This window comes from Elephas maximus, chromosome 22, assembly GCF_024166365.1.
Source record: "Elephas maximus indicus isolate mEleMax1 chromosome 22, mEleMax1 primary haplotype, whole genome shotgun sequence".
NCBI classification, from domain to species: domain Eukaryota; kingdom Metazoa; phylum Chordata; class Mammalia; order Proboscidea; family Elephantidae; genus Elephas; species Elephas maximus.
In genome coordinates this window covers 62,319,862-62,346,193 of record NC_064840.1, presented here as the reverse complement: position 1 = coordinate 62,346,193, position 26,332 = coordinate 62,319,862, and the positions used below count along the sequence as shown (strand labels likewise).

The 26,332-nt window shown below is 47.3% G+C and overlaps 1 protein-coding gene across 13 annotated transcripts in view; it reads right to left on the bottom strand.

Moving 5' to 3' along the window:
* The window catches only part of FGFR1 (fibroblast growth factor receptor 1), a 61,836-nt gene that overhangs the window by 7,217 nt on the left and 28,287 nt on the right, over positions 1 to 26,332 (bottom strand). For 2 of the 13 annotated variants that reach the window (XM_049865635.1, XM_049865643.1), the window contains exons 3-14: positions 13,949 to 14,215; positions 12,503 to 12,592; positions 12,067 to 12,239; positions 10,162 to 10,285; positions 8,696 to 8,886; positions 7,525 to 7,675; positions 4,299 to 4,501; positions 3,295 to 3,440; positions 2,941 to 3,062; positions 2,362 to 2,472; positions 1,629 to 1,819; positions 151 to 273 (exon numbers count right to left, since the gene is read on the bottom strand). In XM_049865635.1, the coding sequence (XP_049721592.1) occupies positions 151 to 273; positions 1,629 to 1,819; positions 2,362 to 2,472; positions 2,941 to 3,062; positions 3,295 to 3,440; positions 4,299 to 4,501; positions 7,525 to 7,675; positions 8,696 to 8,886; positions 10,162 to 10,285; positions 12,067 to 12,239; positions 12,503 to 12,592; positions 13,949 to 14,215 (1,892 nt within the window). Of the gene's footprint in view, positions 1 to 150; positions 274 to 1,628; positions 1,820 to 2,361; positions 2,473 to 2,940; positions 3,063 to 3,294; positions 3,441 to 4,298; positions 4,502 to 6,637; positions 6,783 to 7,524; positions 7,676 to 8,695; positions 8,887 to 10,161; positions 10,286 to 12,066; positions 12,240 to 12,502; positions 12,593 to 13,948; positions 14,216 to 26,332 lie in introns of all 13 variants that reach the window. The other 11 variants (XM_049865638.1, XM_049865637.1, XM_049865636.1 and 8 more) reach the window with 11 other exon arrangements.

The following is a 26,332-nucleotide window of genomic DNA, read 5'->3' as shown; positions in this document are numbered from 1 at the left end:
ATGCCCATTTTCAGCTTATCCTACCACACCATGTCTCAGGTAAATAACCCGCACTGGGTTACAGCGGAGAGATCTAAGTGGGAGAAAGCCTAGTGGAGGAGAGAGAGCGCCGGCAGGGGACAAGAGCACAGTGGTCTTGTCAGCACTTACATTGGTCGTCTTTTTATAGTAGTCAATGTGGTGAATGTCCCTGGCTAGGCCAAAGTCAGCAATCTTCATCACATTGTCCTCTGTCACCAGGACATTCCTGGCGGCCAGGTCTCGGTGTATGCACTGTGGGGTGAGGAAGGGAGAGATGGGAGAGAGGAGTGGGATGTGGGTGAGGGGCCGCAAGGCTTTAGGGCCTGACAGCCCTAAGCATGCACTATGACCCAGTGGTCAGGGTCACTCTCTACTCCAGTACTCATTATGCAGCTGGCCGGCAGACCTAATTCACGGGTCTTCTCCTTCCACACAAGACGCTGGCTCCTGAACATTCCATCTCCCTCCTGGAATGTCTGCTTGCCCTCAACCACTTTGGACTCCTCCCAGATCCTGGCTTCTCAATCACTTCAGGGAACCCTCTATCTGCCTCCTTACCTGGAACTCCCAACTCTAAGCTTTTTTTAGGTGAATTTATTTAATGTAATATTATACTTACGTTCTTTTTTAAAATAATTTATTTTAAAGTAACTTATTTGTTGTTGAGAATATAAACAGAACAAACCAATTCAACAGTTTCCACATGTATAATTTAGTGACACTGATTACATTCTTCGAGTTGTACAACCATTCTCATCTTCCTTTTCTGAGTTGTTCCTCTACAATTAACATAAACTCACTGCCCCAAAGTTTCCAATCTAATCTTCAAGTTGCCGTTGTCAATTTGATCCTATATAGATAGACCTCAGAAGAGCACAATGCTCAAGGCAGACATTCTTCTCAAGTTAAACTAAACTGTTGGGGTTCAACCAGCCTCAGCAGCTCCAGAAAATCTGGATTTCATGAGAATTTGAAATTCCGTTCTGTATTTCCCCCTTTTGATCAGGATTCTTCTATAGAATCCTTGATCAAAATGTTCAGTAATGGCAGTTAGGCACCATCCAGTTCATCTGGTCCCATGGCAAAGAAGGCAGTTGTTCACGGACGTGACTCTTAGTACTTGGATTCACACTGCGGAAGGCTGAACTTTCACCCGTATGTTTAGTTTGCACAGGTAGGTATGTACTCTCAAGTCCTGGCTCCCCAGGCACAGCATAACCACTCCAGGTTGGGGCACAAACAAAGCCACCATTTACTAAGCTCCAAAAGCTGTACTTAATATTTTCATAGACTTGATTTCATTTTATTCCCATAACAATTCTATGGCACAGGCGGTACTATTCTTATTTTATATTTGAAGAAATGTAAACTGCCCAAGGCTACACAGAAAGTGGCATTAGGCAGATGGGAACTTAATTTGGTCCAAGCCCAAGACCACTAGGCTACCCTGGCTTTACTGACTGAGGTTCCCAGAGTACCTAAAGCAGCACCTGTACTTAGTGTTCAAGTCTACAACTCGATCAAAGGATTCAAAGTCAGAAGCTGGAGGACTGGGAAAGCTCTGGTCCCACCCAGACTTCATCCAGGGGAGCCTTTAGGTTCCACACCTTCTTAGAGGCAAGATACTCCATGCCTCGGGCCACCTGATAGGCACAGGATACCAGGTCCTTGGAGGAGAGCTGCTCCTCTGGGTTGTGGCTGGGGTTGTAACAGTATTCCAGCCCAGGAGGCCTTCGGGCCTGCAGATATTCCCGTAGGTTGCCCTTGGAGGCATATTCTACAATGACGTACAAAGGACCTGGGCAGCACAGGAATGAAGAGACCATTAGGGCAGGCAGGCAGGTAGGCAGGTTTAGCTTCACCTCAGGGAACCTATAACCCCCACTGCACACCATGCATTTGCTCTATACTCTTAACCCCTTCTTTTCTGGACCAGGATTCATTCTAGTACCCAAAGAAAGTCAGGAAGATAATTCTTCCCAACATAGTCCAGAGAGTTCCCAAGCAAAGTTGGGGGAACTCATCTGGATACAGTACACACCTGTTCACATCTACATACTGTGTGTGTAAATCTAAATGCCTGTAGTCTCAGTTGACACCAACAGGCATCAGCCCAGACCCCGATAAATACATTTGTCTCCTGTTAAACCAGCCTCTTTCCTTAACTCCCTTCCCTAAGTGTGGCTAACAGACGCCTCATCACTGTTACCCCCAGGTGGGAACACCCCCAGACTTGCTCCGAATCTTCTCCCTGACAGGTCCTATTGTTTGAACATGAAGCCCAGGTTCCTGTCTCAGACCTCACCCCAGATGGGCTGGGAACGCTAGCCTGGCCCATACCGTCTTGCGTGCAGGCCCCCAGCAGGTTGATGATGTTCTTGTGCTTGCCAATCATCTTCATCATCTCCATTTCTGAGATCAGGTCTGACAGGTCTTTCTCTGTTGCGTCCGCTTTACACACAAACCAGAGAAGGGGATGAGACTCATTTACTTGCGAAGGGAGGGAGGTGGTAGAAAAGCCAAAGGAGAGGAGGGAGGGCGTATGCCCTCTTTCTTTGGGACTTGCTTCTCTCCTCCCCACTTCCATGCAACTTCATTTTCCCTTCCCTCTTATGGGAGCAGCTGTTGGAATATGTGCCAATGAGTGGGGCAGAGAATATGGTGAGAAAAATCAGCTAGCAATGGGACCTAGAATAAATATCTGACCACAACCCAAGTTGACACCAAAGGAAACAAAATAAGACTATGGCAACCTCAGAGCGCAGAATGCCACCTCCATCCCCAGGTATCCCTAAATGGGCAGTGTAGCTGGTGTACACAATGGAAGAACACCAGAGAGGGTCCTCTTCTTGGCCTGAGGCCCACCATTTGCTTGGAAAGGGAAGGGATTGTTCTTGCAAGGACAGAAACATCACTCACACTTCAACATCTTCACAGCCACTTTGGTCACACGGTTGGGTTTGTCCTTGTCCAGCCCGATGGCTTCAGCCAACACCACCTGTCCAAAGCAGCCCTCTCCCAGGGGTTTGCCTAGAACCAGTCTTTTGGAGAAACAGAGAGTGGCATAAGTTGGGGCTGGCACAGTTCAGTTCTTCAGAGGATATTCTATCTCCGCCTCTCCATATTTCACCCGACTTGAGAACACAAAGTGGGAATTATTTCTGGAGCCATCTCATGTACCTTCACTCCTTAGAAGGGCTTAGTACACACAATTTCCACAGTTAAAGTAACTACAGAGGGATTTTCTCAAATAAGTTGGCATTAGAGCACTACCTGTCTCGAGGGAGCTCCCAGCGAGGGTCTTCAGGAAGCTCATATTCAGAGACCCCAGCCAGCATGGGGGTTCCGCTGGAGGAGAGACGCGAGGGCCGAACCAGCAGAACCCCAGAGTTCATGGATGCACTGGAGTCAGCTGACACCTACAGGAGAGAGTGGGGTCACCTTTCTAGCAGGGAGAGGGGAGAAAGTGGCGGCACATTCTTTCCCATTCCTAGCAGGGGCTTTTCACCAACAGCAGAGGTATGTTTCCATGTATTTGCTGTTTCTTTCCCAACCCAGAGTAGTAGTAGAAGGACCTAAGGTCAGAAGACCTGAGTTCTGGAACTGACTCATTTCTGCCACCGACTAGTCTTTCTGGGCCTCAGTTTACTCACCTTTAAAACGAACAGACTAAATGATTGCTGAGCGCCTCTTCCAGCTTGGCATTTTATAACTTATCATTCCAGTAACTCTAGTCTTGTCCCAATTCTTTGGGAAAACCCTGCCTCAAATTATGGATTCCTAACTCCCCAAAGCACCTTCCAGAATCAGCAGTGTTCTGAGTGAGTGTTCACTTCTTTCACAGGCTTTCACCTGGTGTATCATTTCCTTCAATGAGGAGAGGGTGGGCACAAGCATAAAGAGGACAGGTATTCTGGGACCCAACTCAGGTCCTCTCCTCTGTCTACATCTTTGCACCTCTCACCAGCCCTCAGGGAGAGTTCAGATGCACACTATCAGTTCAGTCCAGGTGGGGCTTTCTCCCAGTCCATATGCCAGGTAAGCAGGGGACTTCACAGTTAGAGCGTCCTGAGAGTACAGAACCCAGGGGCTAGAAGAACTGACTCTGGAACACTTAGCTCAGGAAGGTCCACTGACCCAGAAGCCACCCAACAAAGCCCAAAGTGGTAGGCTTGGGTCCGTGGGGAGGACAGGGAGCTAGAGGGCCCTAGAGAAGCCCCTGGAGGAGGCCCAGGGGAGAAGGCGGTGCAGAGTGTGCAAACCCCCCATCTACTTTCTGTTACCTGTCTGCGCAGAGGGATGCTCTTGGCCAGCTTATGCACGGCCATCTGGCTATGGAAGTCGCTCTTCTTGGTGCCACTCTTCATCTTGTAGATGATGACAGACCCCACCATGCAGGAGATGAGGAAGGCCCCCGTACAATAGATGATGATCTCCAGGTACAGGGGCGAGGTCATCACTGCCGGTCTCTCCTCCAGGGCTGAGTCAGTGTGAACAAAGTGTTAGCAGGTTCCAGGGATCCAGACTACTACGGCACCAGCTCCATAAGAAAAGCAATACCCATCGAACCCCCTCCCCTGGGAATTTTTAGGGCAGAACCAAGGCAGGTCCTAGCTCGGACTGGGATTCTGGCACTGAGAGGATCAGGCATCCTGTGATCTCTAAGGCTTCCTTATGCTGACTGAAGCCCAGCAGAAGGGATGAATTAGCCACAAGGAGCCCTCCTTGCTCAGCTGAACTGCTGGGCTAGGTACCCTGCAGGGGAGAACTGAGGCTTCACTTGAAAACCTCTCTGTCTCCTCATGGAAAGATGTCCCTTCTCTACATAGCCTCAGCATTGTGTACAAACACCTATCACATGGGGATAGTCAGCTTAAAGTCTTCTGACCCTGACGGCCTATGAGTTTCTTGAAGGCAGGGATGGCACTTGGTTATGTCTATATGCCACAGCGCCTGGCACACAGTGGCACTTACAGAATGAGAACAAATGGAGGGAAATGGCCTGTCCTGAGTTTCCCACCTTCCGTTCATCATCATAAGTAAATATTTACACCTATCCAAACCACAAGCAAAACCTATTTAATTTCCAAATATGTCTGGACTGCTCTAGATGAAAAAAAATAAGCTTTTCTGTGGTTCTTAAGAATTCTACTCACAGATCCTAACTCCTAAAATTTAAGAATTGAATGGGGGTAGAGATGAAGTCTTAACTCCTAAAACTTATGAAGGAAATGTGTGTGTGTGGGGGGGGTGCGGGGGATAGGGGCATGGGGCTTGTTTTATTCTCTTCTCCCACCTCCTATTTAGAATTCATCCTCATTCCCATCAGAAGCCACCTCAGTTCAATACATTCTTCCCTTCAACATGAGATGGTTGGAAGGGTTTACATCTCAGCACACACAGCAACCAGCTTCTTCGCAGAACGTTCTTTGCCCCAGCACGTGAATGCCCCTCTGCCCTCCTTGCGTCTCCTCCCACTCCTCCCCTTTCAAACCTATCAGCCTGTCAGAGGCAGGCACTCCTGGGAGTTCCCCAGAGAGGCAAAAGGGACGACCCCAGACTCAGCCTGAAAGAGAACTTCCCACAGCCTGACAAGGAGACAACAGAGCTGATAACAGCGAGAAGTGTTTCTGTTTTTTTGGTCCCTCCCACCCCCCATGTCGAGAAACAAAGACAACTGGTTGGGAAGCACAGACGAGACAAGGACAAGGACAATGACAAAAACAGAACTCTTCTCTGCCTCAAGTAGGGGCATTATCAGACCCTGTCAGGCAAGCAGGGCAGAGGGGGAGAGAGAGGGGAAGAGAATAGGGCGGTGTCGTCACTAACAAGAACAGAACAGCACCCAGATCCACATGCAGGATGCTCACAAGGCAGCACCAACCAGCTCTGACCCCGCGGTCACCATCCCACCACCCTGAGCAGGCCACAGGCTCCTTCCTTCCCAGCCCAACACACACACCTTCCCTCTTGGCAGAGCAAGAACATCAGTCATCAAAGAGGATAAACTGCAGCATCGTCAAGCCCTCTGCTACCGCCCTGAGGCAGGCTTTGCTTCCAACAGCTAAGGCTCACCTGTCTAGGTAAACCTCTCCTCCTCCAAAATGGGAGGGTAGGCTAGGGCTGTTCCTTGCAAGCAGCAAGCCTCTCTTACTGAGTGTCTATATTCGGTTAGAGAAGGAGTGTGGTCTTGTCTAAGATTCTTGGGGTTGGCCAAAAGGATCAGACGGTTTCACTCCGTCCTCAGTACCAATCAGATGAGGGAAGGCTGCTGGACCCAAGGATGGAAGGAGGCTGCCCAGAGGAAAGCCAGCTGCAGGTTAAATCCAGGTCCCATGCATGCATTGCATTGGCCAGGGGAGAGCCAGATGCAGGTATACAGGTGGGAGGCCTCCATGCTCCTGCAAAACTAAGAAAGCTCCTGTGTTGGCCGAGAGGGTTCAGCCCTCAAGGTTGGACAAAACGATGGAGCAGGACGGGGCAGGGAGCCATCTGCTGGTCCATGAAACCCATTCCTCTACCTCCCCCAGCTCTGTGTCTCCTTGGCCCCGCAATGCATGCTCCCCCCGTGCCCATAGCGAGGGCAGGACACCGAGAGGAGAAATACAGTGTATACCTTCCAGAACGGTCAACCATGCAGAGTGATGGGAGAGTCCGATAGAGTTACCCGCCAAGCATGTATACTCCCCCGCGTCCTCAAAGGAGACATTCCTTAAGTGAAGCACTTCCATCTCTTTGTCGGTGGTATTAACTCCGGCAGTCTAGAAGAGACAACGGAAGCAAAATGGACAAGCACAGGACATGAGACCTCTAAGAGACAGAGAAAGGGAGGAAGAAAAGAAGGCGGGAGAAATCAGAGGAAGCAATGTTCCCCAGCGTCTCCTTTGCAAAAACGGACAAACAAAAACCACCAGGCAGCGAGACCTGTTATAGGAAGAGGGTGAGACCCTGAGGGAGGACCTCCGGCAGACCTGAGAAGAGGATGGCTGGTTATGACCCTTCACCACCAGACGCTGCAGCCCCTGGCCCATCCAAGCATGCGGGCAGTGGGCAGCATGGAGAAATGGGGCCCGGCGGGTGGGGGGCTGTTTGGTTTCAGGTGAAGAGAGTCAGAGGGCACACACAGGAGGGGTGGGAGGGGGCTACAGCCACACACACACACACACACATACACACATACCCCCTGATCCTTTCTCTTGTCCACCACTCAAACTAGCAAGACTGTATACCCATGGGCATGCACACATGTGCACGCATACACATACACACACACACAAACACACACAGCCAAGGAACACACATAAGGCACAGAGGGAGCCAGCAGAAACCAACATAGTACCAAACCAAACCAGCCTCCCAGGCCAGGCATTTTTCCATGGCTCTGGGCACTAAAGATATAGTAGGATAACAGGGAGGGTTCGGCGCTGGCTTCCCCACCTGCCCCGGCAGCCGGGGAGCCTAAATCAAATTCCCAGCAGAGGGCCCCGTCCATCTCCCCATTACCTTTTGCCACTGGTCTGGTGACAGTGAGCCACGCAGACTGGTTAGCTTCACCAATATAATTGGAAACCTTACACACATACTCCCCGCTCTGGGCCTCTGTCACATTGAACAGGGTCAGCACCTCCGCATCCGAGCTATTAATCCCCGAATGCTAGAACAAACCAACGACACACCAGTCAATTGGGCAGACACTGAGATGCGGCCATACTTTGCTCCCAGGTAACTTTAAGGCAGGCCCAGGGAGCCTTAAATTTAAATGTCAGGCAAGGGAGACATTAAGTGAGATTTGGCGTCTTTTCCTTTTTAGTAGGACAAAACAAGTGTACTTCAAAAGTCCAAAAACTTTTGACTAAAAAAAAAAAAAGCACTACCCCAAATCCAATGTTCTGTTAGTGTTGTACCCACTCCTCTGGGGCTAGGGCAGGCACTGTGAGTGAAGAGCGTGGCCATGGCCCAAGGCCACAGCCCCATTTTCTACAGAGCAGTTTCAGCACCCGTAGCGAAAACAAGGGATGGCCAGTAAATCTTGGGGACAGGCACACCAGGGGAGGATGAGGTCTAACTCTGGGACAAGGAGGTAAACCACTTTCCCAGCTCCTGCTTACTTCCTGTTAAAAGATCCACTGGAGATTTAGGCAATTACCTTCCCTGGGTTAATGGAGCATTCAGGGACAGTGAGAGTCTGGGAGTGAGAGGAAAAAGGAAGAGAAGGCCATTACTCTTGACCCTGGTTAGAATTTATATGTGGCATTTGCTTTTCCAACTTCACCTAACTATGCCTTTATTATGCACCCCACCTGCCAGAAGGAACATAATTCAGGAAGCAGGGCAGAGGCTAGGAAAAGTTTACCGGAAAGGTCTTGATCCTGGGCTACAAAAAGGCTGGCGCCCAAATGTTTTCCTGGAGTAGTTGACCCCAAAACCCCAGCAAAGTCACTCTCAAAGCTCCTTAGGAACCAGCATCGCACTGCCCACCCCCCACTCCTCTGTTCCCGTCTCACTTCCGCTTTGTGTCTCAGTCACTAGTCCTGGGGAATGTGGCCAGGCCCCTATGAAGATGGAGTGTGCCGACAGGTAAGGGATGTATCCCATTGCAGGCACTGTGCCTGACCCCTGGACTTGAGCCCTCCTTCCCAGCAGACTGGTCCGTGGAGACTGAGACCTGGATTACCTTTAAGATCTGGACGTAAGGCAGGTTGTCCGGACCGATCTTACTCCCATTCACCTCGATGTGCTTTAGCCACTGGATGTGGGGCTGTGGGTCACTGTACACCTTACACATGAACTCCACATTGCTGCCCAGGGCCACTGTCTTGTTGGCAGGCAACCCTGCCTGCAGTATGGGCCGGTGAGGGGACCGCTCTGTGGAGGAAGGGAGATGAGAAGCTCATCAGACCCTGCCGTGGCCAGGCCTTGGCTGGGGAACAAAGACCACTCACTAAAAGAAAGTACTCCCACACCTAGCTCATCTGACTGAGCCTCTGAACGAGGCCCTCTGCCTTCCCCATTATGGGCAGTGCACTTCCCAGCACCCCTGCTGAGCCCTGATCCCACGAACCTGAGCTGGGAGAAGAGACTGGTCTTTCCCGGGCCCTCCTCTCCTCAGGCCCTGCACAGCTAGTAGGAACCCCCTCCCCAAGGCAGTGCATCCATTTATAGGAATGAGAAGTCTCTCTTGCCTTAATGGAGATCCCTATAACTCAGCCATGCTGCCAGGCCCCAGCACGGCCTACCTCTTAACTAAAATAACAGAGTCACTTAGACTTTTCCTGATCAAAGTGTGGTCCAGGAGCACCAGTATTGCCCAAGGAACTCGAAAGGAATGCAAAATCTCAGGTCCCATCCCAGACCTACTGGACCACAATCTTTCTGGTTTTTTTTTTTTTTTAATGATCCAAGACAGAATGCTATAGTGAAATTCTTTAAAATTTCCAGCTAATGAGAATCAGAAGGGCTAGGAGGAATGGGCTACTGTACTACCACTAAGAAGCCTGATGCTCTTCCCAGTGTTTCCTGTGATGCCCTGGGGTCAGCACAGGCTTGGAGTTCTCATTAACACGTGTCTGACCTCTCTGAGCTTCCGCTTGCTCTTCCATACAGTTGGGATAATAGCGCCTACCTTGCAAGAGTGCCATAAGAATTGCGTACTGTTGGAATTTTATGCTAAATTTAACTTCACTATTCCAGTTACCTTTCAGGAGAGAATATCAACAGTACCTTCCATTTTACAGTGTACAAATAGCTCATAACTTAATTTTACAGAAAAGAAACCAGGGGCTATCAAGTTGACTCTGACTCATGACGGCCCCATATATATCAGAGTAGAACTGTGCTCCATGGGGTTTCCAATGGCTGATTTTTCAGAAATAGATTGGCAGGCTTATCTCCTGAGGTGCCCCTGGTGGGCTTGAACCCACCAACCTTCTGGTTAGCAGCCAAGCACATTAACTGTACCACCCAGGGACTCCCGCAGGAAAGTGAGGCTCAAAAGGGGGAAGTGGCCTGCTCAAGACAACAAAGCAAATAAGTGCCATGACGTTATCCCAAAGTAAACCTGGAAGCCATGGCTGCTCCTAACTAAACACCCCTGTTCTCTCTCCTCTAAGCTCTTTACTCCTGTGGCCTCTGCATTCTTACCCACAACGTCGAGCTGGTAGGTGTGGTTAATGCTGCCGTACTCATTCTCCACAATGCAGGTGTAGTTGCCTTTATCAGAGGGCACCACGGAATCCATTATGATGCTCCAGGTGGCATAACGGACCTGAGGGGGGAAATGCCAAGGGCTCCATTGAGGGTCTGGAGGAAAATGTAGGTAGAACCCACATGGTGTTGTTAGCACCTCCAAATCTGAGCACAGCAGCATATGACCCCAAACTTCAGAAAGTTAGCCAAACGAGGCACAGTGAGTTCTACCCTCAACCCATTTACAATCAGAAAGAACACATCAGGTGCACTGACGGGTGGGAGGAACTCTGGAAGTTTTCACCACGGCATTCAAGGCCACCCATGACCTGGACACAAGGTGCCTTTTACAAACTCTCCCAAATACACTAGGAAATTTCCCCGCTCTGTATTTCTGTACCTAAAATGATTCCTGCCAAGATTCTGGTCCTGTCTGCCCTTGCAATCTCATTCAAAAACCATCTCCTCCGGTCCAATCTCTGGTTAGAATCATTTTCATATTTCCCTCTGTACTTCTAACGTCCTGTCTGTATCTCTACTGAAGAATTTACCACAGCCAGCTTTTTATGAGAGTTGCACTTGTACATATTTGCCCTTCTATTAGACTAGAAATTCTTTATGGCCAGCAACGTTGTCTTGTACCATCCATAGCACAGTGCCCCACAGTCACCTTTCAGGAGGGATTATTAACAGTACCTTCCATTTTTACAGTGTACAAATAGCTGTGAGACTTATTACCCTCTCATCCTCATAACTCAACTCTATTTTACAGCCAAACAAGCATTCATTTAAAATATTTCCCCATTCTTTTCTGATGTCTCCTGTTCTTCTTGCATATGACTGTTGAGAAAAGAGCCAGGTGAGATGAGAAAGAAACAGAGACTATAAGCATAATCAGAGACGCCGAAGAAGGGGTTACAATGAAGCCGTTCTTCCTACAAATATAGATGGGCAAAAGACATGGAGAGACAATTCACACTCAGGAGATGAAAATGGCTTGAAAATTTCAGCTTCATTAATAAGCAAAGGACCCCTGGTGGCACAGTGGTTAAGCGCTCGGCTGCTAACCAAAATGTTGGTTGTTCAAACTCACCAGCCATTCTGTGGGAGAAAGATGTGACAGTCCATTTCTGTAAATATTTATCACCTTGCAAACCCTATGGGGCAGTTCTACTCTGTCCTACAGGGTCGCTGTGAGTTAGAATTGACTTCAACAGCATCAGGTTTGGGTTTTTTGGTTTGTTTAATAAACAAAATAATGCACATAAGAGAACAATGAGATACTATCAAACTTGCTAGCAAAGGTATAACGAGCACGTCATTTTCATACTCTGCTCTGGGAGAGTGAGTTAACTTTCAGGAAATTTTTGTGTAACATGCATCAAGGGCTTCAAAAATGCTTAGCCACTTAATCTAGTAATGTCACCTCTAGCAACCTGTCCTAAGAAAAAACATTTAAAAACACTGACAAGGATGTAAGTACAAAGATAGTCACTGCAACATTATTCACGACAGTGAAAAACCAGAAAATAGCTCATATTGTAAAACTGTTAATTCAATTATGGGATATCTTTATCATGGAATATTATGCAGCCATGAAAAATTATCTTTCAGATACATGGCAAAAGACTCATAATGTTAGCAAATGACATATGCATAATGTGATTAATGATGTAAAAACCATATACGCAGGACAAAGGATTTTTTATATTTAAAAACATTTATATTTAAAATTTGTCTATAATGTCTTACTTGCATAGCCAGCAAACATTATTTGAAACAATTAAGGCATACACTGAGGAAGCTCTAACTCAGCTTCTCCTGTTCCTCTTATTCCAACTTCTATATGTACACACATACCTTATAGCCTCCAATCCTGTGGTCGGGTTTGAATTCTTTGCCATTTTTCAACCAGCGCAGTGTGGGGTTAGGGGTCCCACTGGAAGGGCATTTGAACTTCACTGTCTTGGCAGCTGGCACCGCGTGCAATTTCTTTTCCATCTTTTCTGGGGAAGTCCAATATGGAGCCACGGCTGTCCGGGGGGAAGCCAAGAGACAGGCAGAGAAGGCTGGTCAGGCTCCAGAGCCAGGATTCAGGCCAGGACCTGGAAGGGCCTCGCCCACCTGCCCAACACCTGTGCCCAGTGCCGTAACATCCAGAGGGACCACACAGTCAAGCAACATGACCAGCATTGCTCTCCTCTGTTGTTCTCCAAACCAAAGTCTAAGCCTCCCCTTCTCTCTCAAACCCAACACCCAGGCCCGGAGGGCAGTAAGGTAGGAAACAGTGTCTCACGCATACGGTTTGGTTTGGTGTTATCTGTCTCTTTCTCCTCTGAAGAGGAGTCATCATCATCGTCGTCGTCCTCCGAGGAGGGGAGAGCATCTATGGAAAGAAGATGGGGACACTGATGTATCTCCAAGGGAAAGGAGCTCTCTAGATTTCCATCCGTACCAACAACCACCCCATAAAAGGCCAGTCCAGTTATGAATGAACAGACTGACAGACTGACCCCAGTCCCACTTTCCCCTAAGTGACTGTCTCTGGGTGGGATAAAAACTGTTGTAAGAGCTGTAAGCTCCTCTACTTGTCTCCATCCCTACCCTACTCCATTCACTGTCCCTCTCGGCCCAGAAGCCTTTGCACGGCTCAGTTTCATCAGGGTCAGCTGTTCCTTGGTCATTTAATTCCACTCTGGATTCAGAGCCTCTCTCCCAACTCATAGTACCACCTGGATGCTTGAGGTCTCAGAACGAGCAGCCAGGCAATTTGTATCTTTCTTTGACCTGCCAACCATTGGGTAACCCAGGCAGAATTCTTCTAGCAGGTACTTGTTTTTAAAGTTTAGGAGCTGTCCTTTCCCAGAGCAGACAGGGAGCCTACCACACACTCTGCAGCTGCCAACACCTCTTCCCAACAAGCACCCACCCCTTTTAATAAATGGAAAGCAAAAAAGAGGCTCGACACACACTGTGGTCACCAACGAGGGTTCACGCCAGATCTTTTTCCAGCCCTTGCTAGTGCTTTTGGGGGGTTGGGAGGGAAATAAAGAAGCCATGTCCCTAAGTTAGGGGCCGGTTCTACATGACGCCTGAGGGAAGGACAGTTAGCCCACACCCCTGAGATGCACAAATGGCACGGAGAAAATTTTACTTTTTCTTTAATCCTACGCTTGTGAAAATCTAACTCCTGCACCTAAAAGTGGTAGCTTCGCAAAGTCACAGGGCTCCAAGGGTTCCCTAGCTTCCTTAACACAGCTCCGCAAGCTAGAGGACAGAGGTGTTCCATCAAGCTTGTAGATATGGCGGTGCACCTGGATCCTCCCTCATCATAGTAGGGACCTCACCACATGTTCTGGGACTCTAATCACTAAGCTGAGTACCAAGTCCAAATGGCAAGGAATGACAGGATGGGAGCTGGCTGAGACCTCGTCAACCTGGAGATCTGGGTAGGCTGTGGTGGAGAAATTTCCAGGGTCTTCGTGCCCCTAAGAGCAGTAGCAATCACCTCTGAGACAGACCTTGGCAGCCCCAGATCTCTGCACAGGGGTCTGTTCCACTGGGTCTCACCCCTCTGAGAGCTAAGCCACGCGGCGGGCAGGGAGCAATGTTAGTGGGCAGCAGTTTCTGAAGCAGAGTGGGGGCAGCTCATGGAGGGGGAGGAGGTACACTTCGCCCTGAGACTAGCAGAGAGGGCTCGAGGGATGGAAGGAGAGGGTGAGGGCAGGGCTTTGCTACCAACCTGAGACATTGACGGAGAAGTAGGTGGTGTCGCTGCCTGAGGGGCTGCTGGTCACGCAAGCGTAGAGGCCAGAGTCGGCGGGCACGGAATCCCGCACCTCTACCTCCTCCCCCGTGATGCGGGTACGGTTGCTTTCCACCAGCTGTACCCCGTCCCGCAGCCAGTTGATGCTCTGTACATCGTCCCGCAGCCGACAGCGAAGCTGCAGCAGGTCACCAGGGTGGACCAGGAAGGACTCCACTTCCACAGGGGCTCCCCAGGGCTGAGCTGCAGCCACCCACAGGGGCCAGGAAGAGGAAGCAAAAGAGGGAAAAGGGAGGTCGGGAAAGGGAGGGAGGGGAGAGACAAAGGGGATTACACTAGCCACACGGAGCTGCAACGGCCCAGCCCGTTCACTGGGGCTACAGAGCTGGAGGTGGGAACTGGAATATGGGTCAGTTGGAAAATGGCCAGCTGCCTGGGAACCCCTGCGTCGTCTTCTCCACCCCACCCCTCCAAAGGTCAAAGGAAGAAAGAGGCAAAAGTTAGGAAGCAGCTGCAGCAGCATTAAGCGGTTCACATTTCCTTTCCCTCCATCTATGGGCGCAAGGTCGGCCCTCCCAAGGACTTCTTTATGTCGAGTTGCCCCCTCTCCACACACTCAGTGCTTTGCCAAGAACGGCCACTTCCCAGAGGACACCCCGTTTCCCTTTGGCTAGGTCAGCCGCACACCTTGCCCTAGTAACTGTTGAACATACCCGGCCACTCTAAAATCCAACAGCTCCCATCCAAGAGGAGAGAAGGCAACTTGTCAACCAGGGGCTCCGAGTTCAAGATTCAGTGAGGGTGGGGGTCTGGCCCCCAGCAAGTCAGATGCACATGTAGGAGAGACAGCCCAAGGAGAGGTCAGCTCGGGGGAACCTCCAGCTAACAGGTGTCAGGCCAGAGGATTCAGGGCTTTTGACTATGTTAGGAACGTAGGCCTGCAGCTGCCACAAAACCCACACTTGCTCTGGCAGCATAAGCTGTTGTACACAAAGCTCCTTTCTACTCAACTCATCCCACTGCCTGGGCTCACCCTCTCACTCCCCCCCCCACCACCCTGTCCCACACATCGCATCAGCTCCCCTTTTGGCCCCCACAGCAGTGCTGGGCCGGCCCCAGGTCATCCATGGCTCATGAGATCTGTCCAGGAGTCTCCACTAGGAGCAGTGACTCCTTTCACACACCCACCCCTTTCAGGACCAGCAACTTCTCCCCTGTGCTAACAAGGTACACCTATGAGTTCACCATCCTGGGCTGTTACACGTCTCTTGAATACCCCCTCTTTACTAACAAGGGGGCCATCAGTTTCCAACTCCTTTTGGGGCATCCACATGTGCTCCTGGCACTTTCAACCAACTGTCTACCTCCCACCCAAAGAACAAACATGGCACCACTCACATCGACTGCCTGACCATCTCTACCCCTTATTTCTCACCAAAGGTTCGCTAGCTCACCTGGAGCTACTTGCCAGGTCCCTGAAGCACGGGGCTCTGAGACACATGCTCCCACTCACCCTTGGCTCTGACTCACAGCTGCTCCTTCTGCCTGCAGGGCCCACGCTTGTCTTTGCCTATCTCCACTCTGCTCCACTCCTCAGCCTGGCTGGTAACTCCTTCTGGAAGCCTGTCTGGCTCCTGTCAGGGTTAGGTAGCCTTCTACTGCACTTATCACATTAAAGGATAGTCCCCCTCAGCATACCCAGTTCAGAGGGCTGGGGCATGTCCTATAGACCTTCACATCCCAAGCACCTAGTACAATGCCTGGCACACAAGAGATGCTGAACAAATGTTTGCTAAATAAATGGCATGTGCACAATCATACCATGCCTTCATTGTCTTCCTTTCTAAACTCCCTTTTCTCCTTTGCCACCCTCAATTTAATGAATGTCCTTCTGAAGTGCTAAACGGGTTTCAGCTAGAAATATTAACAAAAAAAAAAAGTGTCCTGAGCATCAGTGAGCACTAGGGACTAATGGTGATTTTCCTTTGAAGGACCTTGGGGGCCACGAGGAGTGGGCACAGCTGTGTGGCCAAGGCCACAGGCCCTGGCCTACTTCAACCCAAGGGCTCTATCTTAAATACTGGGCCATCAAAAAGGGGGTGCTGCTTTAAGTTTGGAAGCCACTTGGCAAGGACACTTTGTTTTTGTGAATCTAATCTGGTCACGGGGAACACCACAAAGGTGAATAGACCACGCAACTGATTAAAAATAAGCTTTTGTGGGTCTTAAAAAAGTTATTCTTTCCATTTTTAATGGTTTGTGGTTTTGTCAAAAGAAGGTAGGAGAAAAGTGGTTCAGACTCAACCCTTAAGGAAAACAGCAGACACTCCTATTGATCAAGTCTCATTGCCCTCAAATGACCTCACTAATTAAATATTTTGCAGCTCGTGATCAGTACCAGCCATTGGTCAAACAGTAAACTCAAATTCTTGGTCTCTAGCATCATACAGCCTATTTCAACAGGTCCCAGAAACAAAAAATATCTCCCAAAGACAAAGAAGTCACCAGGTGAACACCCTTCCCCAAGAGAAGACAGCACAGGGACCTGGCCCTGCTGAGACTCTTGCTAGCTGACTTGGATCCTGCCTGTACCAACCAGAACTTGGAAGCAAAACCCTTCTACACAGTCACTGAACTGTACGTGTAGAAGCTGTTGGATGGGTGCATGCTTTGCTTTTTATATTTTCACAAAAATAAACATTAAAAAAAAAAACAAAACTTTTCACATGATCTATAAAAAGTCTCAAGACCCAGTTTTCTTTTCTCCCAAAGTAATCATTTAGACAGACCCCAGTTTGCTTCCAAATGTATCTCATATTTCCTCATCCTCCCTGTCTTAGTCATCTAGTGCTGCTATAACAAAAATACCACAAGTAGATGGCTTTAACAAAGAGAAATTTATTCTCTCACAGTCTAGGAGGCTAAAAGTCCAAATTCAGGGCGTCAGCTGCAGGGAGAAGGCTTTCTCTCTCTGTCTGCTCTGAAGGAAGGTCCTTGTCATCAATGTTCCACTGGACCAGGAACTTTTCAGCACAGGGACCCTGGGACATGCTCTGCTCCTGACACTGCTTTCTTGATGGTATAAGGTTCCCATCTCTCTGCTTGCTTCTCTATTTTCTATCTCAAAGGAGATTGACTTAAAACACAATCTAATCTTGTAGACTGAGTCCTGCCTCATTAACATAACTACTGTTAATCCCACCTCATTAACATCACAGAGGTAGGATTTACAACATATAGGAAAACCATATCAGATGACAAAATGGTGGACAATCACATAATACCGGGAATCATGGCCTAGCCAAGTTGAAACACATTTTTGGGGGACACAATTCAATCCATAACACTCCCCATTCCCAATGTTCCCTTAGGATAGCCTCCTCAATGGTCTCCCTGTCACTGGAGTTCAAACAGCCTGATCCCACACCCTTGGCATGCTTTGTCACATTATTCTCCTGACTGAGATCCTATACTGTATATAGGATATGATCCACATCCCCGTTAGGCTCTCCACATCTGCTCCCACCTTCTCCATCCAACCTTCTCCCTACTGGGAGCCTTCTACTCTCGCCTGGCAGCTCTCCTCACTATGTCCTGCCTCTATACAACAAAAGCTGACTTCTGCTGAAGACCACCAGCCATCTTTCTAGAGTCCCACACCCGAGACGACTCAAAGTAGCAAGATACATCAAAAACTTCCAAAAAGTCTTCTCTTTGCACTAGCATCTCTACCCTAATTCTCTGTAAAACAGTCACTTTTGAACCACACAAATTTGCAATTACATACCATCTTGTATTGATTCTCTTTTTAAAGGTCTTTAATGAGATAATTCACATACGATAAAATTCACCCATTTAAAGTACAGAATTCAATGGTTTTTAGTATATTCAAAGTTGTACATCACCACAATCTAACTTTAGAACATTTCTATCACCCTAAAAAGAAGCTCTGTACCCCTTAGCCATTACCCTCCAATCCCCCAATCCTCCCAGCCTAGGCAACCTCTAATTTACTTCCTATTTCTACAGATTTGCCTATTACAGATGTTTCATATAAATGGAAAATACAATATGTTGTCTTCTGTGATTGCCTTCTATCACTTAGCATATTGTTTCCAAGGTTTATCTATGTTCAGCATGTATCAGTACTTTGTTCCTTCATATTATCAAATAATATTCTATTGTATGGATATGCCACATTTTCTTCATCCATTCACTGGTTGATGGACTCATTAGGTGTATTGTTTCTCAACTATCAAAAGTGTCCATGCCCTTACAATGAGATACCATCTTAACCCATCTAAAATGGCACTGATAGAAAAAACAAATAGCAACAAGTGTTGGCAAGGATGTGGGGAAATTAGAAGCCTTATCAATTGCTGGTGGGACTGTAAAATGGTACAACCACTATGGAAAACGGTATGAGGTTTTTCTCAAAAAAACTAGAAACAGAACTACCCTATGATCCACCAATTCCACTCCTAGGGATATATTCCAGAGACCAAAAAAATTAATGATACACACAGACAGATGCACACCTGTTTACAGATGCTTTATTCACAATAGCAAATAAATAGAAACAACTGAAGTGCCACTCAACAGATAAATGCATAAGCAAATTGTGGTACATACACACAATGGAATATTACATAACCGTAAAGAACAATGAATCTGCGAAACATATAACATGGATGGACCTGGAGGGCGTAATGCTAAGTGAAATAAGTCAAGCATATAAGGACAAATATTGCATGATCCCTCTTTTATAAGAAAGATAAATAAATAGAATAGGTAAATATAGAGTGCCCCAAGAATAGATAAACATAGAGACCAGAGTTCACTGGTGGTTTAGGCCATAAAGACTTATTATTTTTGGTGATGGGAAAAGTGGCACTGAATGTAGGTGTAATGAGCACAGTACAATCAATATAAAAATGAGTGTTTCAGGACGTATGGATGGGTATAGGCATACTGGCATACAAATAAGTACAGGTATACACATAGGTGAAAACAAGAAGTATCAAATACAAATATGTAGGTACAGGCCCATATATTCATTGAAGACACAAATACGGACACTTCTCAAACATAACCAAACACCTTCCATGATTGGTTTTCTGGGTTTGAAGGCTTAGGACCATAATCGTATGGGACAACTCAGTCAACTGGCATAATACAGTTCATAAGAATCATGATCTGCATCTTAGTGAAGCGAGTAGTGTCTGGGGTCTTAAGAGCCGTGAGCGGCCATCTAAGACACACAAATACAGGTCTCTACTTGCCAGAAGCAAGACAGTGAGAAGGATAACCAAAAGCTCAGAGAAGAAACAGGTCTACCGAGCCACAGCCTCATCTACCACCACTGACTGTTCTGACCAGGGTCAACAGTTGGTCCCAGATAGACTAGGAGAAAAATACGGAGCAAAACTCAAATTCTTATTTTAAATAAATAAATAAAAAGGCCAGATAAACTGGAACAGTAGAAAACAAAGGACTCCCTGAGACTATGGCCCTGAAACTCTCTTTAAACCTAGAACCGAGCCTATCCCGAGATCACCTTTTAGCAAAATAGCAGAGTGGCACGCACAATTAAGGATATTGCCTGTAAGATCAGTGCTCTACTTAAAAACCATCTATATGAGATCAAAGGAAACCCTAGTGGCGTAGTGGTTAAGTGCTACAGCTGCTAACCAAAGGGTCGGCAGTTCGAATCCTCCAGGCACTCCTTGGAAACCCTATGGGGCAGTTCTACCCTGTTCTATACAGTCGCTATGAGTCGGAATCGACTTGACAGCACTGGGTTTGGTTTTTGGTATGAGACCAAAAGGTCAACAACTACCCAAAAACAAAGACGAGGAGATAAGGGCGCTGGGAAATTAAAGTACTGGAAATGGAACAAACAGAACACAAAGAGAACGTCGACACATTGAGATAAATATAACTAATGTCACTGAACAATTCATGTGGAAATTGTCAAATGGGTACCTAACTTGCTGTGTAAACTTTCACCAAAAACTCAATAAAATATATTTAAAAAAAAAGTGTTCATATCTTGTCTCTTCTAAGGAAATAGAAAGCAACTTAGAGTAGAATTCCCTATTATAACTTTCCCATAGTGCCTAACAATGTCAGAAACAGAAAATATTCAAGAGGTCTTGAATGGAATTTAGCATCTGGCAAAGACTAGTTTCTAGAGGAATGAAAAATCGGCCTAGGGCTCTTGGCTTATAGCGGATTTTTTTTCACTGCTAATAGTGCTCTGGAAACCCTGGTGGCTTAGTGGTGAAGTGCTATGGCTCTTGGTTGTGTGTGTCAGATTCTCCCTCAACAAAGCAGGAATAACAATGACACTTTCTTCTAGGAGGTGATTTGAAAGTAACCAACTGCTTTCTTGTTTACTGTGTCCTGCCCTTTGTGTCACTGCCCTCAATAGCAGTCCTGACATTGGGAGTCCTATGTGAGGCAGGCTGATTCCAGAGCCTCCCTACTCACTGGCAGCCTTCAACAACCAACTCACTCTCTCCATTCTCTCTTGGTCTTTCCAGTGACCTCCCCCCACCCCCATTTATGTCCTTATTGGAAATGCTCTTGCATCTCTAGATCCGTGTCCTCTGAGTTGCCCTCTCTCTTGCCTCCTGGTCAAGGCCAATGGGCTGGGGCTATACGTGAGCTGACACCTTTGTTGGGCTGTAGTCAACACAGATGGTCGTGAAAGATGAAGAAAAGAAAGACAGTTTATTGCTCTGTCACTTGAAACCAACATTCCAACTCTTAGAGAACCTGATTAATTTAAACCAGGTACAAAGGTAGTCCTTAGTATGTAAAACAAGGATGCTGAGAGGGAAGTGGCAAGCCAAAACGCTTGCTTTAGCTTGCTTTATGAACCTTGTTTCCTGAGAGATGAGGTGGGGAACGGAGGTTGTAGGACATTTGGTATCTGGATTCCATGACGACTTAGCCTGAGGCTGAACATGTTTGGCTGTGAATCAGATTATGACCTTCACTATTACAGGCTCCGGGTGCAATGTGTTAAACATGTAGTATGGAGAACAAAGTGCACTGCGTGTTTCCATGCCCACAGTACACAGTCACCATTACCAATACCAGGAGTGGGCAAGTTAGAGCAAGGGTGTGACTTGAATATCCTTAGAGGATTTGGGCCATCCAAACTCATTTTCTTCAACTACTTGGACAACCCTCCAGGACACAAGAGAGAACAAAGGCCCCTGCTTAGCTGCCTGGATCTCAGAGACTGAGGAGGCATCTGGTGCTGTCGTTCTGGGGCAGGCCTGGAGGCAATGTAGAAGACAGGGAGACTGCAGAAACGTTATTCAGGCTGGGTCGAGTAAGTGCTTCAGGAAAAGAAAAAAACCTGTTGAGTCGATTTTTACTCATAGCAACCCTATAGGACAGAGTAGAACTGCCCCTTAGGGTTTCCAAGGAGCAGCTGGTGGATTCAAACTGCCAACCTTTTGGTTAGCAGCTGAGCTCTTAACCACTGAGCCACCAGGGCTCCAGTCCCTCCCTCAGTGGTAGCGAAGTGGTATATTCACTGATCCCATCCTGCTTCTCTAACAGAGCTACTCTACATGCTCAGGGGCAATTAAGAGCAGATTGAGGATCATATTTTTAGTAATCCTCAAGGAAGCAGCTAGAAACGACAGACAGAGAGGCATAAGGGTTGGTGTCATTTCCCATTTTGCTCCTAAGGCTAGGAACATAATTAATGTTAATGAATCTCTAATGACTCCTGCTCCCTTCCCACTTTCCCCCCAAATACCACAGCTCTGTAACCTCCAACAAGCCAACAGGTGTGGTGTTTTGCTTATGGCAGGGCTGGCCAGATGTCTCCCACCGTCATCCATCAGGCAGTTCTGCCCCCGGGACATCAGATCAGATGCAAGTTCTTGATTCCAAATCTCTGTTTTCTGCCAGCCATGGGCACTGCGCAGGGTGGGCGAATGGGGCCTTGAGGAGGCCTAAACCAACACAAACGTTGGTATTCTTACAAGAAGACAAGACCTCAGTTCCCAAAACTCCAAGGAGAAGATGGGGGACTTTCTTAAAAAATATCTACCATTAAGTGCCTATGTGAACCCTTGTCACTGTGTAAAAAGAAACTGGTCAAAGAAATGAGCAGAAGACATGCCCTGAACTAACCAAGGTGATAGGATTTACCTAACACCTTGATATGTACTGGAGCCCCAGTGGTGCAGTGGTTAAGAGCTCAGCTGCTAACAAAGGAGGTCAGCAGCTCAAATTCACCAGCCACTCCTTGGAAACCCTATGAGGCAGTTCTACTCTGTCCTTTGGGGTTGCTATGAGTTGGAATTGACTTGACAGCAATGGGTTTGTTTGTTTTTGATATGTACTAAGCCCTTTATATTACAACATGTGACAACTAGAGAAGGCTATGAGAACCAAGTACTAATGGCATGGGAGGAGGGGAGCAAACGCAGGTGTGATGTATGCTGACCTCAAAGCACACATGTGTGAAACATGTATGTGTGATTTGAACATTCAAGCTTAAGTTGTAAACAATTAAAAACTGACAAATAACTTCTCTGGCATAAACAACTTCTAATCTTATCAGCCACTACCTTTATGTAGACAGAGGCTTTGTTGTGATACGGTGTGACACAGAGCTTAGTTTACCTGTGGTAAGAAACCTTGAATGTGCACCCCTGTTTATAAACCTATGACGTGAGTTACCCTGATGTGATGTGAGCTGGGTACCCCGGATGGAACGCTTACCACGCAAGAACAGAGGGACTAAACCACATAAAAAAAAAAAGCCCTGGGCTTTTGCTCTTCCAACAAGAGAGAGCTAGTTAGAGGCAGAATGACACTGTCAGTCGAATCTCTGCCAGAGACGCTGCCCACTGCCACAGCTGCCTTCAGACCCCACTATGAGGGACCTCCACCGAGGATGAGCTGCTGGTCAAGGCTTCCTCCTGAGATGGCTCATTAACGCTAAACGCCTGAAGGCTGCAGATTCGGATGTCAATTATTGGACTAACTTACCCTACCTGATTCTCTAGGTCTAAAGGAATGTCTTCGAGTCTTACCTGTGTGCTGTGCCACGAATACCATGCCACAGACGAAATCAGTGTATGCATGATAAATCTGAACATTTCTCTACTTTTTAAAATAAGATCTCACAAGGCAATGGATTTAGATTGGGAATGACAATTGTGGAGTAAGGGGCATAAAAGAATAAGGTGCTCACGAGCAGGTTGTTTGTGCCTTGGGATGAGCCGGAGTGAGCTATGAGGCCAGAGTATATGGCCTGCTTGGAGCAAAATGTTCATGGTAGAAAAAAATTAGATCAATAATGATTTCAACTTGTCAGGTGGGAAATGGAACACTAAAGAAACCCCAGGCAACACAACTCTGCAGAGAGAATGAATGCAAGCCATTCATGCCACATGCACAAATATACCTCAAAATGTATTCTGAAATATCACTTCACTGGCCGATCCTGTAACAGCCAATTTGGTCTGGAAGTTATCCATCCCCAAACCTCACAACTTAACATGAACCCAGTGAAGAATAACAACATATTTGTATAGCACTTTGCAATATACTGTTTGCCTTCCCATATATTATCTTGGGATCCTTTAACAACTCTGTCAACGGCAATATATAATGGCCAATATTTATAGCATGCTTACTATGGCCCATAAAAATGTGCAAGAACACAGACTATCTCATTTAATCCTCACTGCAACCCTATGAGGTTGATACAACTGTTATCTCTGCCTTACAGAGGAGGAAGATTACTATGTGCCAAGCATTGGTTTAATCGTCACAATGACCCTGTGAAGTAGGTACTATTATTATGTCCATTTTATGCAGAGGAAACTGAGGCACAAAGAGGTTGAGTATTTGTTCAAGACTGCATACCTAGTAAGTAAGGGACAGAGTTGGGATTTAAACCCAGGTGGCCCTGGTTCTCCAGAATTCACCCACATCCAGAGTCCAGCTCTACCGCATTGAAAGGCAGCGTCTACCTTCACTGTGTCTTTGCAGTCCTTGACTTCCAAAAAGTGATCCGAACCTCTATGTTCAGCCCACTGATCCTACCTATTGACACACATATCTTCTACTTCCTTGCATGGGATTCTGACGTTGGTTGCTTTGGCTTTATCCTTCCTCTTTCACACTTCCAATGTCCTCAGCACCATAGCTCATATCACAACCACTATCTTCGAAAATAGTACTTTTAACTTATAGATGTACATCCATGCTCATCTGCCCTTTCAAGTTTAAGCAGGTATGACTGTCCACACTTGGCAGGTGGAGAAATGGGATGAGGGGTGCACTGTCATAGTGGTAGACTCAGAACTAGTGATAATGCCCTACTTTGTAGAGTACTTTATACTTTATGAGGCATGTTTATTTGTGCTCATGTTATTCATGTTCACTCCCATTTAAAGATGAGAAAATGGAAAGTGAGAGATTTCTCCCAAAGTCACAAAACAGGGGTCAGCATTGGCCCTAAGCTCTGGGTTTGCTGGGTCCTGGGTCCCTCCAAAGTGTCTCGCTGCTCACCCAGCAGTCGTCCATCAAGCACTGTGACAGCACAGCAGAACAGTGAAGAGGGGACACATTCAAGGTACCTGTAGCGCTGTCTCAGCCAGAGGTAGGTAACACAACCCCTCCCCCTTCCTGAGTCCTGGGCTCAATCATCGCATCAGTCACCTGACACCTCTCTTCTCAAAACCCTCACCCTAGATTACAGTTTACAGCTGATGACCCCTGATGACCCCTGCTTGACTCCACTGAGAAGATTAAGAACATTAAGCACAGGGGCTGGTCAATGCTCCTCTCAGGCCAGCTCTCTTTATCATGCATCCTCTGAGAGATCCCAGCTCTCAAACCCTGAGCCCTCCATATCACTGCTCTGCATGCCATCCCCTCACACTCTTCTTCGAGAGCCTCCTCCTCCAGAACCTGGAGCTTCTCAAGCTCCCCTCCCCCTCCTTGTCTTTTTAATCTCCTGGTCCCACTTCTTCAGCCAAGCCAATACCCTCATTGCCTTGTACATTTTGCTTCCTCCCTTCCAAGAGACTTCCCTTCTCCTAAATTGTCCTTCTCTCCCTCGTCTCTCCAGGAAGCAACCATTTCCATCACTTTCCTTCACCTCAAAACTCACTCCTCTGAGACTTCCTCAACTACATTCTTCACCCCACTCTTATTGTGTCTTTTTTTAGACTCACAAATTTTCATGGTTTTCTGTTGTACTTATTCAGGTTGATCCATAAGCGTATGTCTTATCTACCTTCCAAGACCAGGAATGGTGGTGTCAGCTACATGTCTCTACTCTAAAGTTGCTTGAATAACCTGCCCCCAGCAAAATCTGGATATCAGTCCTTAACATGATGTCCCTGGGTAGAGATTCCTGCCATCTCTATTAAATCCTTTTGATTTTCGATTTCTGGGTTAAGAAAATTAGGGAAGAATGGCCTTCCTCTTAGGTAACATGGGGGAACTGGTGGTCTTCGAATGTTTACAGTCTTGGCACAAACTCCCCAGAGATAAATGAGAGGGCAATTGTGGGTGGGGGAGGAACTCAGGGTGGCTTTGAAAGCAACTTAAAAGGAACACAGAACAGCACAGCGGGGCTCCGGGAGCCCTCTGCGGAGGTTTTTTATTACGTTATTTTGCCTTTGAAATGGAACTGAAAACTTACTTTAGTCTGGCAAGGCCAGGCCAGAGGTGGTAATCTCACCGAAATCCTGAGTAAGAACTATCATCCGACAAGGGCTGGGGTGTGGAGTAGGGGCCCTAAAGATATGTCATTTACTGAACTAACGGGGTCCCCAAGAAACAAGGTAAGCTGCAGAAATGGGGAGCAAAAGTATATGTGGTGGGGGAGACAGGGACACAAAATCAATTAGCAGGGTCTGACACCCTCATCCAGCAGCATTCACCAGCGCCCCCATGCAAGGGATTTGGAGTATAGGGTTTTTTTTTTTTTTAAATAGAAAAAGGGGAAAAAGTGGGAAGGGGCATTTTGCATGCAAATGGACTACTGCCAGAAGAGCCCATTAAAATGTAAAAAGTCCACATTCAGCCTGACAAAATGGTGCAAACTGCTGTGTTTGCCAGAGGGGCAGTAATAAAGCTCACAACAAAGGGGGCCAGGGAACAATGGCGGGCTGAATGGCCTCTGTCAGCAGGTCCTCTCACGCGTTGCCATGGGGACCCCACCAGGGCTTACTAAAGGTATTTCCTGAGGAGAAAGGCACTGCACACATGCCCAGGCAGCCTGGCTAATCCTGACAGGAAGCCATCGCCATTCAGCAGCACAGGGGCTTGGGGCTGGAGTTTTGTTTTGTTTTTATTAAAAAAAGA